General features: G+C 44.2%; 1 protein-coding gene across 1 annotated transcript in view; it reads left to right on the forward strand.

Annotated features, from left to right (window-relative positions):
* The window catches only part of LOC124789738 (juvenile hormone esterase-like), a 127,358-nt gene that overhangs the window by 62,326 nt on the left and 50,682 nt on the right, over window positions 1-14,350 (forward strand). The window contains exon 5 of the mRNA XM_047257190.1: window positions 6,143-6,342. Coding sequence (XP_047113146.1) covers window positions 6,143-6,342 — 200 coding nt within the window. The remainder of the gene's footprint in view (window positions 1-6,142; window positions 6,343-14,350) is intronic.

Here is a 14,350-nt window from a genome sequence, read left to right on the forward strand (position 1 = left end):
ATGTCTGAATTCAAGTACTTAATTTCTGTCACATTTGAACTGTTCATATCGTAATTTCACATTTGTATTCACTTATTTCACATTTGTACTCACTGCTCACTGAAAACTACGTACGGTTTTTGTAGCCTCAGTAGGTCAGGCTTGAGAATGAATCAGCTCCTTCGAAACTAGTCGCCTAACATGCATACTGCAACTTTGACAGATTTGTTAATAAACTCCTCAGGAAATAATGTTCGAGAAGAGATCATCTTTCGTTAACGAGTTGTCGAAATGATTACTTAGTAAGTTTAGGCTTAATCATAAGACATTTGATATATGGCAATGTTCAGTGCATTAACTAGAAAAGTTCTAAAACTAAATACACACATTTTGAAAAAGTAATAGAAGCAGAGAAAATTTTCTTCAACTGAAAAATATTCTGAGTGGCCAAAATTCAAAATTAATGGGAAGGTACTGCTCAAGCCTTTGTGATGCATTTATACCTAACGTCCGACATTCAAATCGCTACTGATCTGACTCACAGTAGTACGGTTCTACAGAAGCAACCTGAGATCTGTTGATCAAAAACTTGTGGTCGTTGTATGCGTCGGTTTATGCATAAAGAAACATTGCCTCTGCATTACTGAAGACCGAACTGTAGCCCCTACGACGATAGTCTGACGATATCATGTAGCTGCATACAGGTAGTGATGAATCACAAATAATCCGTGATACATGTGTGTTCTTATAGTGCAGCTAGGTGCTAGTAGTTACGATAATAGCTAAGAGGTGTCACTATCGTACAGGCAAGGAAATGAAATCTTCGGCACACAAAACGATGTATTTTTCGTAAATAAGTTTCATCTTTTGCCAATATTATGTCTTTTGTTAATTACTAGTTCTTTGGGGTGTTTGGTTCTTAGAGTCGATGAAGGAATGAAAGTGATATAATGTGACATGTGACAATCTGAATTTTTGTTAACTGAGTATATGATAGCGGCGTAATTACACTCCTGGAAATTGAAATAAGAGCACCGTGAATTCATTGTCCCAGGAAGGGGAAACTTCATTGACACATTCCTGGGGTCAGATACAACACATGATCACACTGACAGAACCACAGGCACATAGACACAGGCAACAGAGCATGCACAATGTCGGCACTAGTACAGTGTATATCCACCCTTCGCAGCAATGCAGGCTGCTATTCTCCCATGGAGACGATCGTAGATATGCTGGATGTAGTCCTGTGGAACGGCTTGCCATGCCATTTCCACCTGGCGCCTCAGTTGGACCAGCGTTCGTGCTGGACGTGCAGACCGCGTGAGACGACGCTTCATCCAGTCCCAAACATGCTCAATGGGGGACAGATCCGGAGATCTTGCTGGCCAGGGTAGTTGACTTACACCTTCTAGAGCACGTTGGGTGGCACGGGATACATGCGGACGTGCATTGTCCTGTTGGAACAGCAAGTTCCCTTGCCGGTCTAGGAATGGTAGAACGATGGGTTCGATGACGGTTTGGATGTACCGTGCACTATTCAGTGTCCCCTCGACGATCACCAGTGGTGTACGGCCAGTGTAGGAGATCGCTCCCCACACCATGATGCCGGGTGTTGGCCCTGTGTGCCTCGGTCGTATGCAGTCCTGATTGTGGCGCTCACCTGCACGGCGCCAAACACGCATACGACCATCATTGGCATCAAGGCAGAAGAGACTCTCATCGCTGAAGACGACACGTCTCCATTCGTCCCTCCATTCACGCCTGTCGCGACACCACTGGAGGCGGGCTGCACGATGTTGGGGCGTGAGCGGAAGACGGCCTAACGGTGTGCGGGACCGTAGCCCAGCTTCATGGAGACGGTTGCGAATGGTCCTCGCCGATACCCCAGGAGCAACAGTGTCCCTAATTTGCTGGGAAGTGGCGGTGCGGTCCCCTACGGCACTGCGTAGGATCCTACGGTCTTGGCGTGCATCCGTGCGTCGCTGCGGTCCGGTCCCAGGTCGACGGGCACGTGCACCTTCCGCCGACCACTGGCGACAACATCGATGTACTGTGGAGACCTCACGCCCCACGTGTTGAGCAATTCGGCGGTACGTCCACCCGGCCTCCCGCATGCCCACTATACGCCCTCGCTCAAAGTCCGTCAACTGCACATACGGTTCACGTCCACGCTGTCGCGGCATGCTACCAGTGTTAAAGACTGCGATGGAGCTCCGTATGTCACGGCAAACTGGCTGACACTGACGGCGGCGGTGCACAAATGCTGCGCAGCTAGCGCCATTCGACGGCCAACACCGCGGTTCCTGGTGTGTCCGCTGTGCCGTGCGTGTGATCATTGCTTGTACAGCCCTCTCGCAGTGTCCGGAGCAAGTATGGTGGGTCTGACACACCGGTGTCAATGTGTTCTTTTTTCCATTTCCAGGAGCGTAGTATCTGGATAGCGTGAGTGAGCCATTTACACGAGGAGAAATCTATGCTATGTAATTCGGCAGTTTATGGTACTGAGGAAACGAGAAATATACGACTAACCCAGCCCCAGCTGCTTCGTTCCCGTAGACTGCGTGGTCTGCATTGCCTGTTTTCTGTTTTATATTTGTTTCAAGTGAAATACCGATCTTTACAGATTTAGCTTTAAAAATATTTCAATATAACGAAATACTTTCTTAAGAATTTTCATCCCTATTTGACCCCTTTAGAAGCAGAATTTCTAACCGATAAGTCAAATACAAATTTTTATTGACGTAACTTTAAAAATGCTTTAGTAGTACTTTAATAACGATTTATTTTAAAAAAAGCTTTCACCCACTATTTTACCCCCTTAGTGGTTGATTTCCAAAAATGCTGAAACTCGCATTTTATATTTCTGACCGAGAAATCAAATACCAATATTTGTATTGCTAGCTTCAAAATTACCTTAATAGCGACATATTTCCAAAAAAATCTTTCGTCCCCTACGTCACACCCTTACTGGTGGAATTTAAAACAATCCGTTATTAATGGGAACCTACGATATTTGATCTACATCCAGACAAAATTATCCCATTGTCCGCCCCCGATAGCTGAGTGGTCAGCGTGACAGACTGTCAACCCTAAGGGCCCGGGTTCGATTCCCGGCTGTTTCGGAGAATTTCTCCGCTCAGGGACTGGGTGTTGTGTTGTCCTAATCATCATCATTTCATCCCCATCGACGCGCAGTCGCCGAAGTGGCGTCAAATCGAAAGACATGCACCAGGAGAACGGTCTACCCGACTGGAGGCCCTAGCTACACGACATTTCATTTCATTTCAAGGGTTAAATTTCCAAAAACACTGAAACACATATTTTATACTCAGGAAATGACAGTATGTCGAAATTTTCATACAACTATTTACTTTTATTAAACAGCTACTAAAACCTGGAACCAGAAAACGTTTGATGCACGCTTCAGATACGGTCAGAGTGGTTAGTTTCAACTACAGCTTTTCTGGCTAAGGAACACTACTCGCTTTCCAACAGGGAATCACGTGCGCTGCAGAAAATCACCGAAAGGTGAGTGGACGTTTTCAGTAGGCAGAACAACATACCACACCACTGCACACCCTGGACATCGTTCGGGCGTCGTACATGGCCCGTCTTCAAGTGGGACAACCAGTCCCGTGACTCTGACTTTGTAAAATATCGCCTAAGTCATGAAAAACAGTCGTAACTACCAGCAGCAACATCTTTACACTGAATGTTAATACACATCCAGCTTACCAGACGACTAACTGCCACATCCGTATGGCAGTGACGTGGCGCACTGCCTATGATGTGGTTCAAGGCTGCTGTTCACAGGGAATTCCGTTTGTGAGGAAGACCGTGGGGAAGTCTGGCAGAACCATTCTCGACACATGATTAGGTGCAACTCTTCTTTTAATTGCACCCCAGATTTACTTTGCACGATTTAGATCTGGAGATGTTGATGACCATTCCATACAGTGGATGTTTTCAACTACGTTAAATTCCTTCTATAATTTCTTTCGACAAGAACGAGCAAAATCGACCTTAAATAGCAATCTGTCTTAACTGCACCTTCGGATGCAGCCCTTGATCTCGTTTCTTTGGTGTTATCACCATTCATAAAAATGAAGCTGGGCGATAGAGGCGAACTAGAGAAAACAACTGCTATGCACATCTGCTGAAGCACAGCAGAATTACAAAGGAAGGATTCGACAACATGCATCAGTGGCGGCACCGCAAAACAAAGGCTTCTGGAGTACATGCAAAAAAATGCGTCATCATGTAGCAACGGATGGAATTTCACAACTCGAAAAGTCAATCATTGTGTCCAAAAGAGTCATCAGATTACCCCGGAAAACGTAAATCTCGAAAGTCGTGTGGTGATTTGAACCTGTTTGAATGCGGGGAGAGTGCCGTAACTATTGCACCATGCGGCTTAGTCCTTGATTTACCATAAGTGTCAGTTCGAAACATGTCGCATTCATTTAACTGAAGAGACAGAAGTCATGGGATACCGATATGCCCATATACAGTTGGCGGCAGCATTGCGTACACAAGGTATAAAAGGGCAGTGCATCGACGGAGTTGTCTTTTGTACTCAGGTGATTCATCTGAAAAGGTTTCCGACGTGATGATGGCTTCACGTTTGGAATAAAGAGACTTTGAACGCAGAATAGTAGATACAGCTAGATGCATGGGACATTCCGTTTCCGAAATCGTTAGGGAATTCAGTAATTCGAGATTCACAGAGTGAGCCGGGAATCTCAAATTTCAGGCATTATCTTCCACCACGACCGAGAGCAGCGGTGTTTGCCTAGAGTTGTCACTGGTAACAGACAAGCAACACTGCGTGAAATAACCACAAAAACCAATATGGGACGAACGATGAACGTATCCGTAAGGATAGTGCTGCGAAATTTGGTGTCAATGGGCTGTGGCAGCAGACGCCCGACGCTAGTGCCTTTGCTAACAGCATAACATCGCGAGCAGTTTCTCATGGGCTCGTGACCACATCGGCTGCACCCTAGACGACTGGAAAACCGTGGTCTGGTTAGATTTCAGTTGGTAGGAGCTGATGGCAGGCCGGCCGCTGTAGCCGAGCGGTTCTACGCGCTTCAGTCCGGAACTGTGCTGCTGCTAGGTCGCGGGTTCGAATCCTGCCGCGGGCATGGATGTGTTTGATGTCCTTAGGTTAGTTAGGTTTAATCAGGTCTAAGTCTAGGGGACTGATGACCTCAGATGTTAAGTCCCATAGCGCTCAGAGCCATTTGAACCATTTGATAGCAGGGTTCGAGTGCGGTGCAGATTCCACGAAGCCATGTACCCAAGTTGTCAACAACCACTGTGCAAGCTGATGATAGCTACATAATGGTGTGGGTTGTGTTAACATGGAATGAACTGTGTCCTCTGGTCCAACTGAACCGATCATTGACCGGAAATGGCTATGTTCGGCTGCTTGGAGACAATTTGCACCCATTCAGGGACTTCATAATCCCAAACAAAGATGGAATGTTTAAGGATGACAATGCGCCACAATTGTTTCGAACTGGTTTAAAGAACATTATGGGCAATTCGAGTAAATGATCTGGCCACACATCGAACATTCATGGGACATGATCGAATGGTCAGTTCGTGCAGGAAATCCTGCACCAGCAACACTTTTGCAACTATGGACGGCTCAGTATTTTTGCAGTGGACTCCCAATGACTTCTTGAGTACCGAGCGAGGTGGCGCAGTGGTTAACACACTGGACTCGCATTCGGGAGGACGCCGGTTCAATCCCGCGTCCGGCCATCCTGATTTAGGTTTTCTGTGGTTTCCCTAAATCGTTTCAGCCAAATGCTGGGAGGGTTCCTGTGAAAGGGCACGGCCGACTTCCTTCGCCATCCTTCCCTAATCCGATGAGACCGATACCTCGCAGTTTGGTCTCCTCCCCCAAATCAACCAACCAACCAACTTCTTGAGTCCACGCTACTTCGAGTTGCTGCAATACGGTGGGCAAGAGGAGGTCCGAGACGATTTGAGGAGGTATCTCATGACTTTTGTTACGTCAGTGTGCAGCGTGATTCCATTTTGTACGGACAGCTTGACGCTCATTTGTAGTGTTTATTAAGATTCATCTTTTCATTTTCCTATTGTTGATTCTGTACGACGTACTTTGAGTGCTTAACCTCTCGTACAGGGTTGTTCTCCAGAATCATCCTGCAGAGCGGAAACTTCATCGGACGCCCAGGCCCCTTGGAGGCAGCTCGCAGGAACGCATTTCGTCTGGGAGCAGCTCTTGGCTTCGAGACGGACGACTCTGAGCAGCTGGTGGACTTCCTGCGCTCTGTCAGCGCTACAGACCTGCTAGTGGATAACTCGTTGATCCTGACAGACGAGGTACGTCAGTTCCTAAGCAACGTCTCTGATCGCTATCAGTAACATCTGCGCTTTGGATGGAAAAGTTTTCCTGAAAATCCGGGGCTGTTGCCAACCAGATAAAAAAATGCTTTGTTCCTCCAGTTTAGATGTCAGTCGATCATCGCAGCTGTAAAAAATATTTGATACAGACTAACAAAAGTGCGTCGAGTTCTTTTAGCATGAGAAATATTTGAACACGACGTCTAAAGATTACCACGTCGCGATATGTGCGCTACAAAATAAGTACGTGAGGGGACTGACAGATTTTCGTCCAGTGTCTGTGTAGCGCATTACATAAATTACAAGCACTGATGATTATCAGACTTCAAGACTTGCAGGTAATACTTATATTCAGTTTGCAACTATTAGTGCAAAAGTGTGCTGTAAGTCTGTAAGTGTGTGAGCTGTAACAGTGTGCATAACCGTCATGGAACGTCGGAGAGCCATGTCCACGTACTTCGGCGTGTGTAGGTCAAATCAGACATGTGCAGATGATTGTGTATTGTCGAAACGGTCTCAGATTTGGCGCTTCAATGCCGCCGGTTAGTGACAGTTATCAAACAACAAACGTAAAGCAATGGCTGAACGTTGTCATGTCTGATGAACAACGTCGAGGAAGAAACACAATATTGCTGGGTGATAAAGGCAGCACTACAAAGAGGCGAATATTGTAGGAGAATTTTATAGATGAATTATGTTGTGGACTGGCAAGACCGCCAGTCCACAGTGACGGGTAACCGAAAGGCACGCGCTTAAACTCACGCAGGGTGGCGTGAGGTCTGAAACAGGATACGTAATGAATGCTATAAAGAAAAGTACGTAGCTGCTGGAATACATAACTTTAATCCACAGTTGGTGAACATTGGTCTTGTTACTGTACATGCTTCATTAGATACACAGCAAAGGATAAATGGCGCCTTGCTAGGTCGTAGCAATTGACGTAGCTGAAGGCTATGCTAACTATCGTCTCGGCAAATGAGAGCGTAATTCTCAGTGAACCTTTCCTAGCGAAGTCGGCTGTACAACTGGGGCGAGTGCTAGTAAGTCTCTCTAGACCTGCCGTGTGGCGGCGCTCGGTCTGCAATTACTGACAGTGGCGACACGCGGGTCCGTCGTATACTAGCGGACCGCGGCCGATTTAAAAGCTACCACCTAGCAAGTGTGGTGTCTGGCGGTGACACCACAAATTAACCCACATAGCAGGCATTATTAAATGGTTTGTAAATGAATGAGTTCTCGGAGATCCCATTCACATATGTACGTTGTTTACGTTTTGTGCAAAGGATTTTGACCACTTAGAAAGTCAAACACGTGAAGTCACTCGTTGGCTGGAGTACCACTAATTAAACTTCAAAACATCTTCCTAGTTTCTGTATCTCACGATTCGTAGCTAAACTGGTCCACAACGATCGTCGTGTGAGAGGTGCCCGTAATTATTAAGCGTTTACATCTTCTCCACTATAGCGTCTACTATCGTCAGCTTTGTCTCTTTGTATCTCAATACACGCTTGGTAGGCTGAGGCTGGGTGAGGTTTGTAATACCTTACGTCAGAGATTGTCCGGCCAAGTTGATGGGTTGGCAGAACTTGGAGGACACACACACTGTAGCAGACTGAGTAGACTGACCGTTGCCGCTTTGCCACCTACTTCTGCGCGCCGTATCCTCTACTATTTTTTAATACGATTAGGGCAGATTAATAATGTTGCCAACGATTCATTCGATGTCAGATTCATGATTAGAAAATCATTGTCTTGGTAACCACAGTAACCACGTGGACCTCATCAGTGACTTCTCGCATGTGTTCTAGAAGTCGTTGCCTCATCCTCTTCCCTTCTCATGATTTAAACATATACATGTATAAATCTTTAGACGAGAGTGTGTGAGATCGTATTAGTAAAGATTCCGTGTTACGAGCTTGCCTCCATATTGTCGTGAGAGACATGTTTGTCTAAAAGAAGCATAACTTGAAAATTAATGTGTGAATGAGGTCCTTTAACCAAGTATTTGTTTCTCTAGTTTCAATATATACCTCCTACTGAACAAAATGTTTTGACTCACTGTACGGCTCCACACTTCCTGTTTACTACTGAAAACCTGCCTTGCACAAGTTAGCATATCACACTGCACAGCAGCGTGATTTACGCTCTAAGGGAAACAGCGTCGCACCATGAAGGAATTATCCGAATGGGAAGGAAATCGGTAGATTTAATGTACATACGCAGACAAACAAGTGATTACAGTTCCAGAAAAATAGGATGGTTTATTCAAGCTAGAGCTTCACAAACTGAGCAAGTCAATAGCATGTTGGTGCACCTCTGGCCTTTATGCAAGCGTTACTCTGCTTGCCATTGATTGATAGAGTTGTTGAACGTCCTGCGGAGCGATATCGTGTCAAATTATGTCCAACTGGCGCGTTAGCCGATAGGAGGGTCCTGCCAAAATGTTCAAAATGTTTTCAGTTGGGAAGTGATCTGGCGACGTTCCTGTCCAAGGTAGGGCTTGGCGAGGACGAAGACAAGCGGGAGAATGTCTCGCCGTTTGCAGACGGGCATTATCTCGCTGAAATGTAAGCCCAGGATGGCTTGTCATGAAGGGCAATAAAACGGGATCTTCGACGTATCGCTGGGCTGCAAGGATGCCGAGAATGATAACCGAAGGGTCCTCCTATGGAAAGAAAAGGCAGTCTTGACTATCACTACTGGCTGGCCGTATGGCGGGCGATGGGTTGGTATCCAACTGCTGTCCGGGACGTGTGTTTCACTTGCAGATGCAGAGGATTTTATTCGAGGTATTGTTACAGAGTAGAGCAGATCTTCCGTTAAGAAGATAACGTTTCTAGTTTCAGGACTAGGAGTAGTTATTTTATGGATTTGTGGTGACAGGTCATGTGTGCAATTCTTCATAATTTCACAGGATAGAATCATTAACTGTTAAAACCGAGAAAAGCTTACAAGGCTGCACATTAAAAAGTTTCAATACTGCTTTCAACAGCCTGTGGAAGGCGTTGCATGCAGCAGCATATACGACGAGCGATTTTGAGGTTGTGTTCCAAAAATGAACAGCATAGAGGCAGAAGTGATGACTTTTCTGCAGGACCTGACCATCATTTTGCAGGACAATGCTCAAGCACGTACAGTGCAACCTGTTACTGATTTGTTTGACTGATGGGGGTGCTAAGTGCTATACCACCTACTGCACTCCCCTGACTTAAGCCCACGTGAGTTCAACTCGATTTCTAAACTGAAGGAAACACTTCACGGCATTCGCTTCAGAACTGCTACAAATTCGTCCGTCAATAGACCTCGCCGCTCGAACTATCAACACAACTGGCAGTGCTAAGAGTATCCTACGACTTCCGCATCGCTGGCAACGGGTTATACACAATGCTGGTGACTACGTTGAATGTCAGTAAAACTTTGAAACACGTATCTATTTTGTACGAGCTGTAAATAAATAGTTGCCACTATTAAAGTTCCAACCCTCGTATCTAATAGATATTTAAGGCCTACTTCTAGCAGTCTTATGACTAAGCAATGCAGTGGATGTCTAAAGGCATAGTGTACGCTTTTTTTTACATCAGGCACAACGACAGTTCCCGTAACATTATTATTAATCGGCCACAGAATGTTTATTATCGAATTCTTGTTTTATGTATCGTATCGAGCAGCGAAAGTTGTGGCTGTTGCTTCAGCGCAGCGGAATCGCTAACTGGGATGCTGCATCGTTCTACAAGGGAGAAATTGACGCCTGGAGATCTTTTGGTGCGAAGGACTGAGTCAGTAAAGCCGGCGCATACTTACAGGGCAGATCCCGAGTGCCTGCGCTTTTCGCGACCGCCCGTAAAAGTGGAGGATTTCTGTCGAGAGATTATACTGATAGTCACACCGAAGTTAACACGCGAGTAGAACGCTCATATGAGAGAGCAAAGTTAGAACGTTGAAGCTCAGAATTATACTTTGTATCGGAAGGAGTAGTTGTATAATAAAGGCATTCACATAGAAATGAAACGGAAATGGTAGACTCACACAAATTCGTGAAAATGAGTGACTGCAATTGTAGAGTGTGTGCAATCAGAACAAGTAGGGACCTGTTACATGAACGTAAAGTGGAATAAAATTAAATGTGTCGTACAAAAGTGTTTACATATTACAACGTCCTCAATATTAATAGAATATTTTGGAAGGGGCTGAATCTTAGAACAGTGTAGAAGAATAGAAAGTGCATACCTCTTAACCAGACAGTGAGAACTTGAATTATTGGCGCATGCGGCACGGGAGTAAGTTCGCCCACTATATCTGGCTATTTATTAATATCTGATACATAGTTTTCCAAGCAACCAGATTACAGCGAAGAATAACGAACCATAAAAGGAAGTAAACAGAAGGGTGACTTACACGGTCCATATGCAATGAAATGTATGGCATCTATATGAAGTCAGATCTGCAACCGTGCGGGGTAGCCGTGCGGGATAGCCGGCACGGTAGTTCAGCATTTTCTGTCAGAGTGCTGCGTGCTCTCTGTAATAAAAAAAACTGAGTCAAGGAATGAACGATGAACTTGAACGGATGTCTTGTCACGTCCGCTCAGGCGAAACGCAACGAACTGTATCGGAAAAAAAGGCGCCTTGTCACGATTCCCGCGGCTACCCCGGTCGGAGGTTCGAGTCCTCCCTCGGATATGGGTGTGTGTGTTGTCCTTAGCGCAAGTTAGTTTAAGTTAGAGTAAATAGTGTATAAGCTTAGGAGGGACCGATGACCTCAGCAGTTTGGTCCCATAAGATCTTACCACACATTTCCAAAATTTTTCAGATCTGCAAAGCGCATTGAGCGTATACAAGGAAGGGTGGTGCAAATGGTCGCAGTGTTGTCTGAGTGGAGAGAGTGTGTAACAGAAATCCTGAAAAATCTCAACCGGCAACGCAACACACCACTTTCAATAAAAGGTCACACCACCATTTAAAAGTGGACATCCCCACTTTATATAGTTTTTGTATTTGGTACTTAGCTCGTTTTATATTTTGGTTTCCTTGTCTTTGGAGTATGATTGTCGTCTCCGGATTTTCCTGTAAGAAGAAATCTGAAACATTCCACGATTGTGAAAGTTCGATAGGCCGCTATTTAAGAAATAATAAATGTTCACACTTTTAACTTTTGTATCATTAAACACTTCGAACAACTGGTGACATAAATAACTTTCACATATTCCCCTGATCTGCAAACTTCACTTGGTACAAAACATGTCTGCTTTTTGTCTCTTTATATACAAGTTCACACAACTACTCTTCAGGGCAAGCGGGGACGTTTTAGGCAAAGATCCTAATTATATACATCACAGGGAAAGACAATATTTAAAATCAGTTATACATTCATTCCTTACTTAAAGAAGAATAAAAATCGTTAGGAATGTTTTAAATAGATTTATAAAATTTTCATTATGCTTCTCTTCACATCGAATGGAAGCGCTAACACACAAAATATGACATTCACGTAAAAACAGTTTTGTCTGATGTTACTGCTCTACAAATGACATGGTCGATATCCACCGGTATCAGAGAGTTCATAATGTGAATAAGGCTTGGTTACATCACAGCAAATACGAAGCAAGACGTCGTGCATCTCGCAAGAAACTTTTTAAAAATCTTCAAGAACTGTATCTGAGTGCAGCATCTATAGATATTCTACGGCCCTTACGTTCGTATCTCGTAGAAGAATAATAGCAGTTCTCACAGAAGCGCACAAGCAGTCAGTATTCCCACTCTCCATTTGCGAAAGAATAGGGAAGAAGCCTTAATACATGGGGTACAAAAAACCATCCTCTGCAACACGCTTCATAGTGATTTTCAGAGCAAAGATGTAAACGTAGATGAAGGTCTTCTCCTGACTTTCTGCGAGACTGAAACCGAGATTTTGATTCTTCGAATCTTTTATTTGCTGACGTTCAAGTAATCCTGCAGCATATGGAAGCCCATTAAAAAGCGCTGTACTCACATGCAAAAGATATGTTCCCTACGATAACGTTTCTGTTGAAAGCTGCAGAGTAATCTTTCCAAAGGAACAAAATAAACAAGCTTAAAACTGCTGCAGATGAAAAGTTACTTGAAATATTAAAATATGTTGGTGTGACATAAGCTAAGAAAGAGATACAACCTTATCAAAATAAAAACAATATTCCAAAATATCTCCAGATTACTCAAAAAACTGTTAAAACTAAAGAGATTGTAATACAAGTTAAATAATGGAGTCGACAGCAATATAAGTTTCTCAAATAAGGACAATGCGCGAATCTGATGAGGACGAAACTCAGGAGGTTCTAACCATGTCAAAAGATGTAATCTGGCAGGTCGCATCCCATATAGCAGCAGAAGAAAGGAACTAAATATGATAAAATTACTACACCAGATCTGAGAGTCTCGTTTGACTGCGACATATGCAGCGTATGAAGTAAGGGAAAAATCCTAAAATAATGACAACATACCGACCCATGAAAAAATAATTAGAGAGAAGAGATGTAAGGGAGATCACATAAACGATGTAGACACCATGGAAACGAAGCGTAGTGGAATTATAATCTTAAACGGAGAAATGTGAGAGTCATGGTGACGTTCATTTCTAGGCCACAGTGCATTCAATCGGTTCGAGACTTAAAATTCCGAAAACGTAAGGAATTCTGGAACTTGTATGAGCTTATTTCATTTTTTGTCTAAATGTATAATTTTGAAAAGGAGAATATTAAATTCTGATTAAAAACTAAAACTGAACACCCTGAGGTAATGGTCTCACATGAATGAAGTTTCACTGATCTGTTATATAGGTTAGGCACCGAATACGATTATATTCACAAGGTCACAAATCTGTGGAGAGAACACACAGCATAATTTCAGAAATTTGATTATTCGCCTCTGACTGAAATCATCTATAAAGAAGGTCATACAGATGCCGGATACGATTTTTGAAGACAGTGTTTGGTTATGTTATCAAGTGTTATCGAAGCTGGTCAAGGAACTGCCACCGACAACTGCACACAGTTGACAACTCAAGTGCAGCATGGTAGACAATGCTTTGGAAGAGTCGCCCGTAGAGTCAGAATACGACCAAACGGAAATCCAGTAGACTGCGACGACCACGATTCCCCAAGCCCTACAGATACATCTATTAGCTGTATAACTTTCCTTTCGCCGTTTCGCAATAGATGGCAGTAGCGGCAAGTAGTGGTGCAGGTGAAGCTTAGGAATTTCAAAATATTAGTCAGTTTGTGATTGCATTTCAAAGTTATTCTCGATTGAATATGTCAACTTACCACCCTATTTCGTGTCGTTTACGGGAAGGTTTAATTATCTGCATCAAGATGAAGAAATGTGCGGCTGAGGCTCATAAAATTCTGGGCAAGACCTATGCTGATGCACCTGTTGATGAAAGAACATGCAGAGAATGGTTTCAACGCTGCGAGGACGGTTATTTTGACGTCGAAGACCGGTATGGCGGTGGAAGAGAGAAGGTTTACGAAACTACTGAAACCGACGGAAAGAATCACAGGAGATCGCTATCGAAAGCAGTTGATACGCTTGAGCCGAGCACTGAAAGACAAACGGCCACAATACAGCGATAGACACGGAAAATAGATTTTGCAGCATGACAATGCTCGATCCCATGTCGCAAAACTCGTCAAAACATACTTGGAAACGTTGAAATGGTAAGTTCTACCCCACCCGCCATATTCTCCCTCTGACCACTACCTTTTCCGATCAATTGCATGCGGCCTGGCTGACCAGCACATCCGGCTAAATCGTCCGGCCCGCGACGTCAATTCATCCGGCTAGCCGACAGTACTTGAATGTGTTTCAGAAAACGTATGGAACACGAGGCGTCATACAATTTCAATTGAAAAATTGTATTTAGAGTACTAGGAGATTTTCAAACGTGCGGAGACCTCCTGGCTGGCATGTGCCTTACAGTTACTATGTTCAGCGATCAGGACTCAGTTGCAAGA

The sequence above is a fragment of the Schistocerca piceifrons genome, chromosome 3 (assembly GCF_021461385.2).
Source record: "Schistocerca piceifrons isolate TAMUIC-IGC-003096 chromosome 3, iqSchPice1.1, whole genome shotgun sequence".
Taxonomy (NCBI): domain Eukaryota; kingdom Metazoa; phylum Arthropoda; class Insecta; order Orthoptera; family Acrididae; genus Schistocerca; species Schistocerca piceifrons.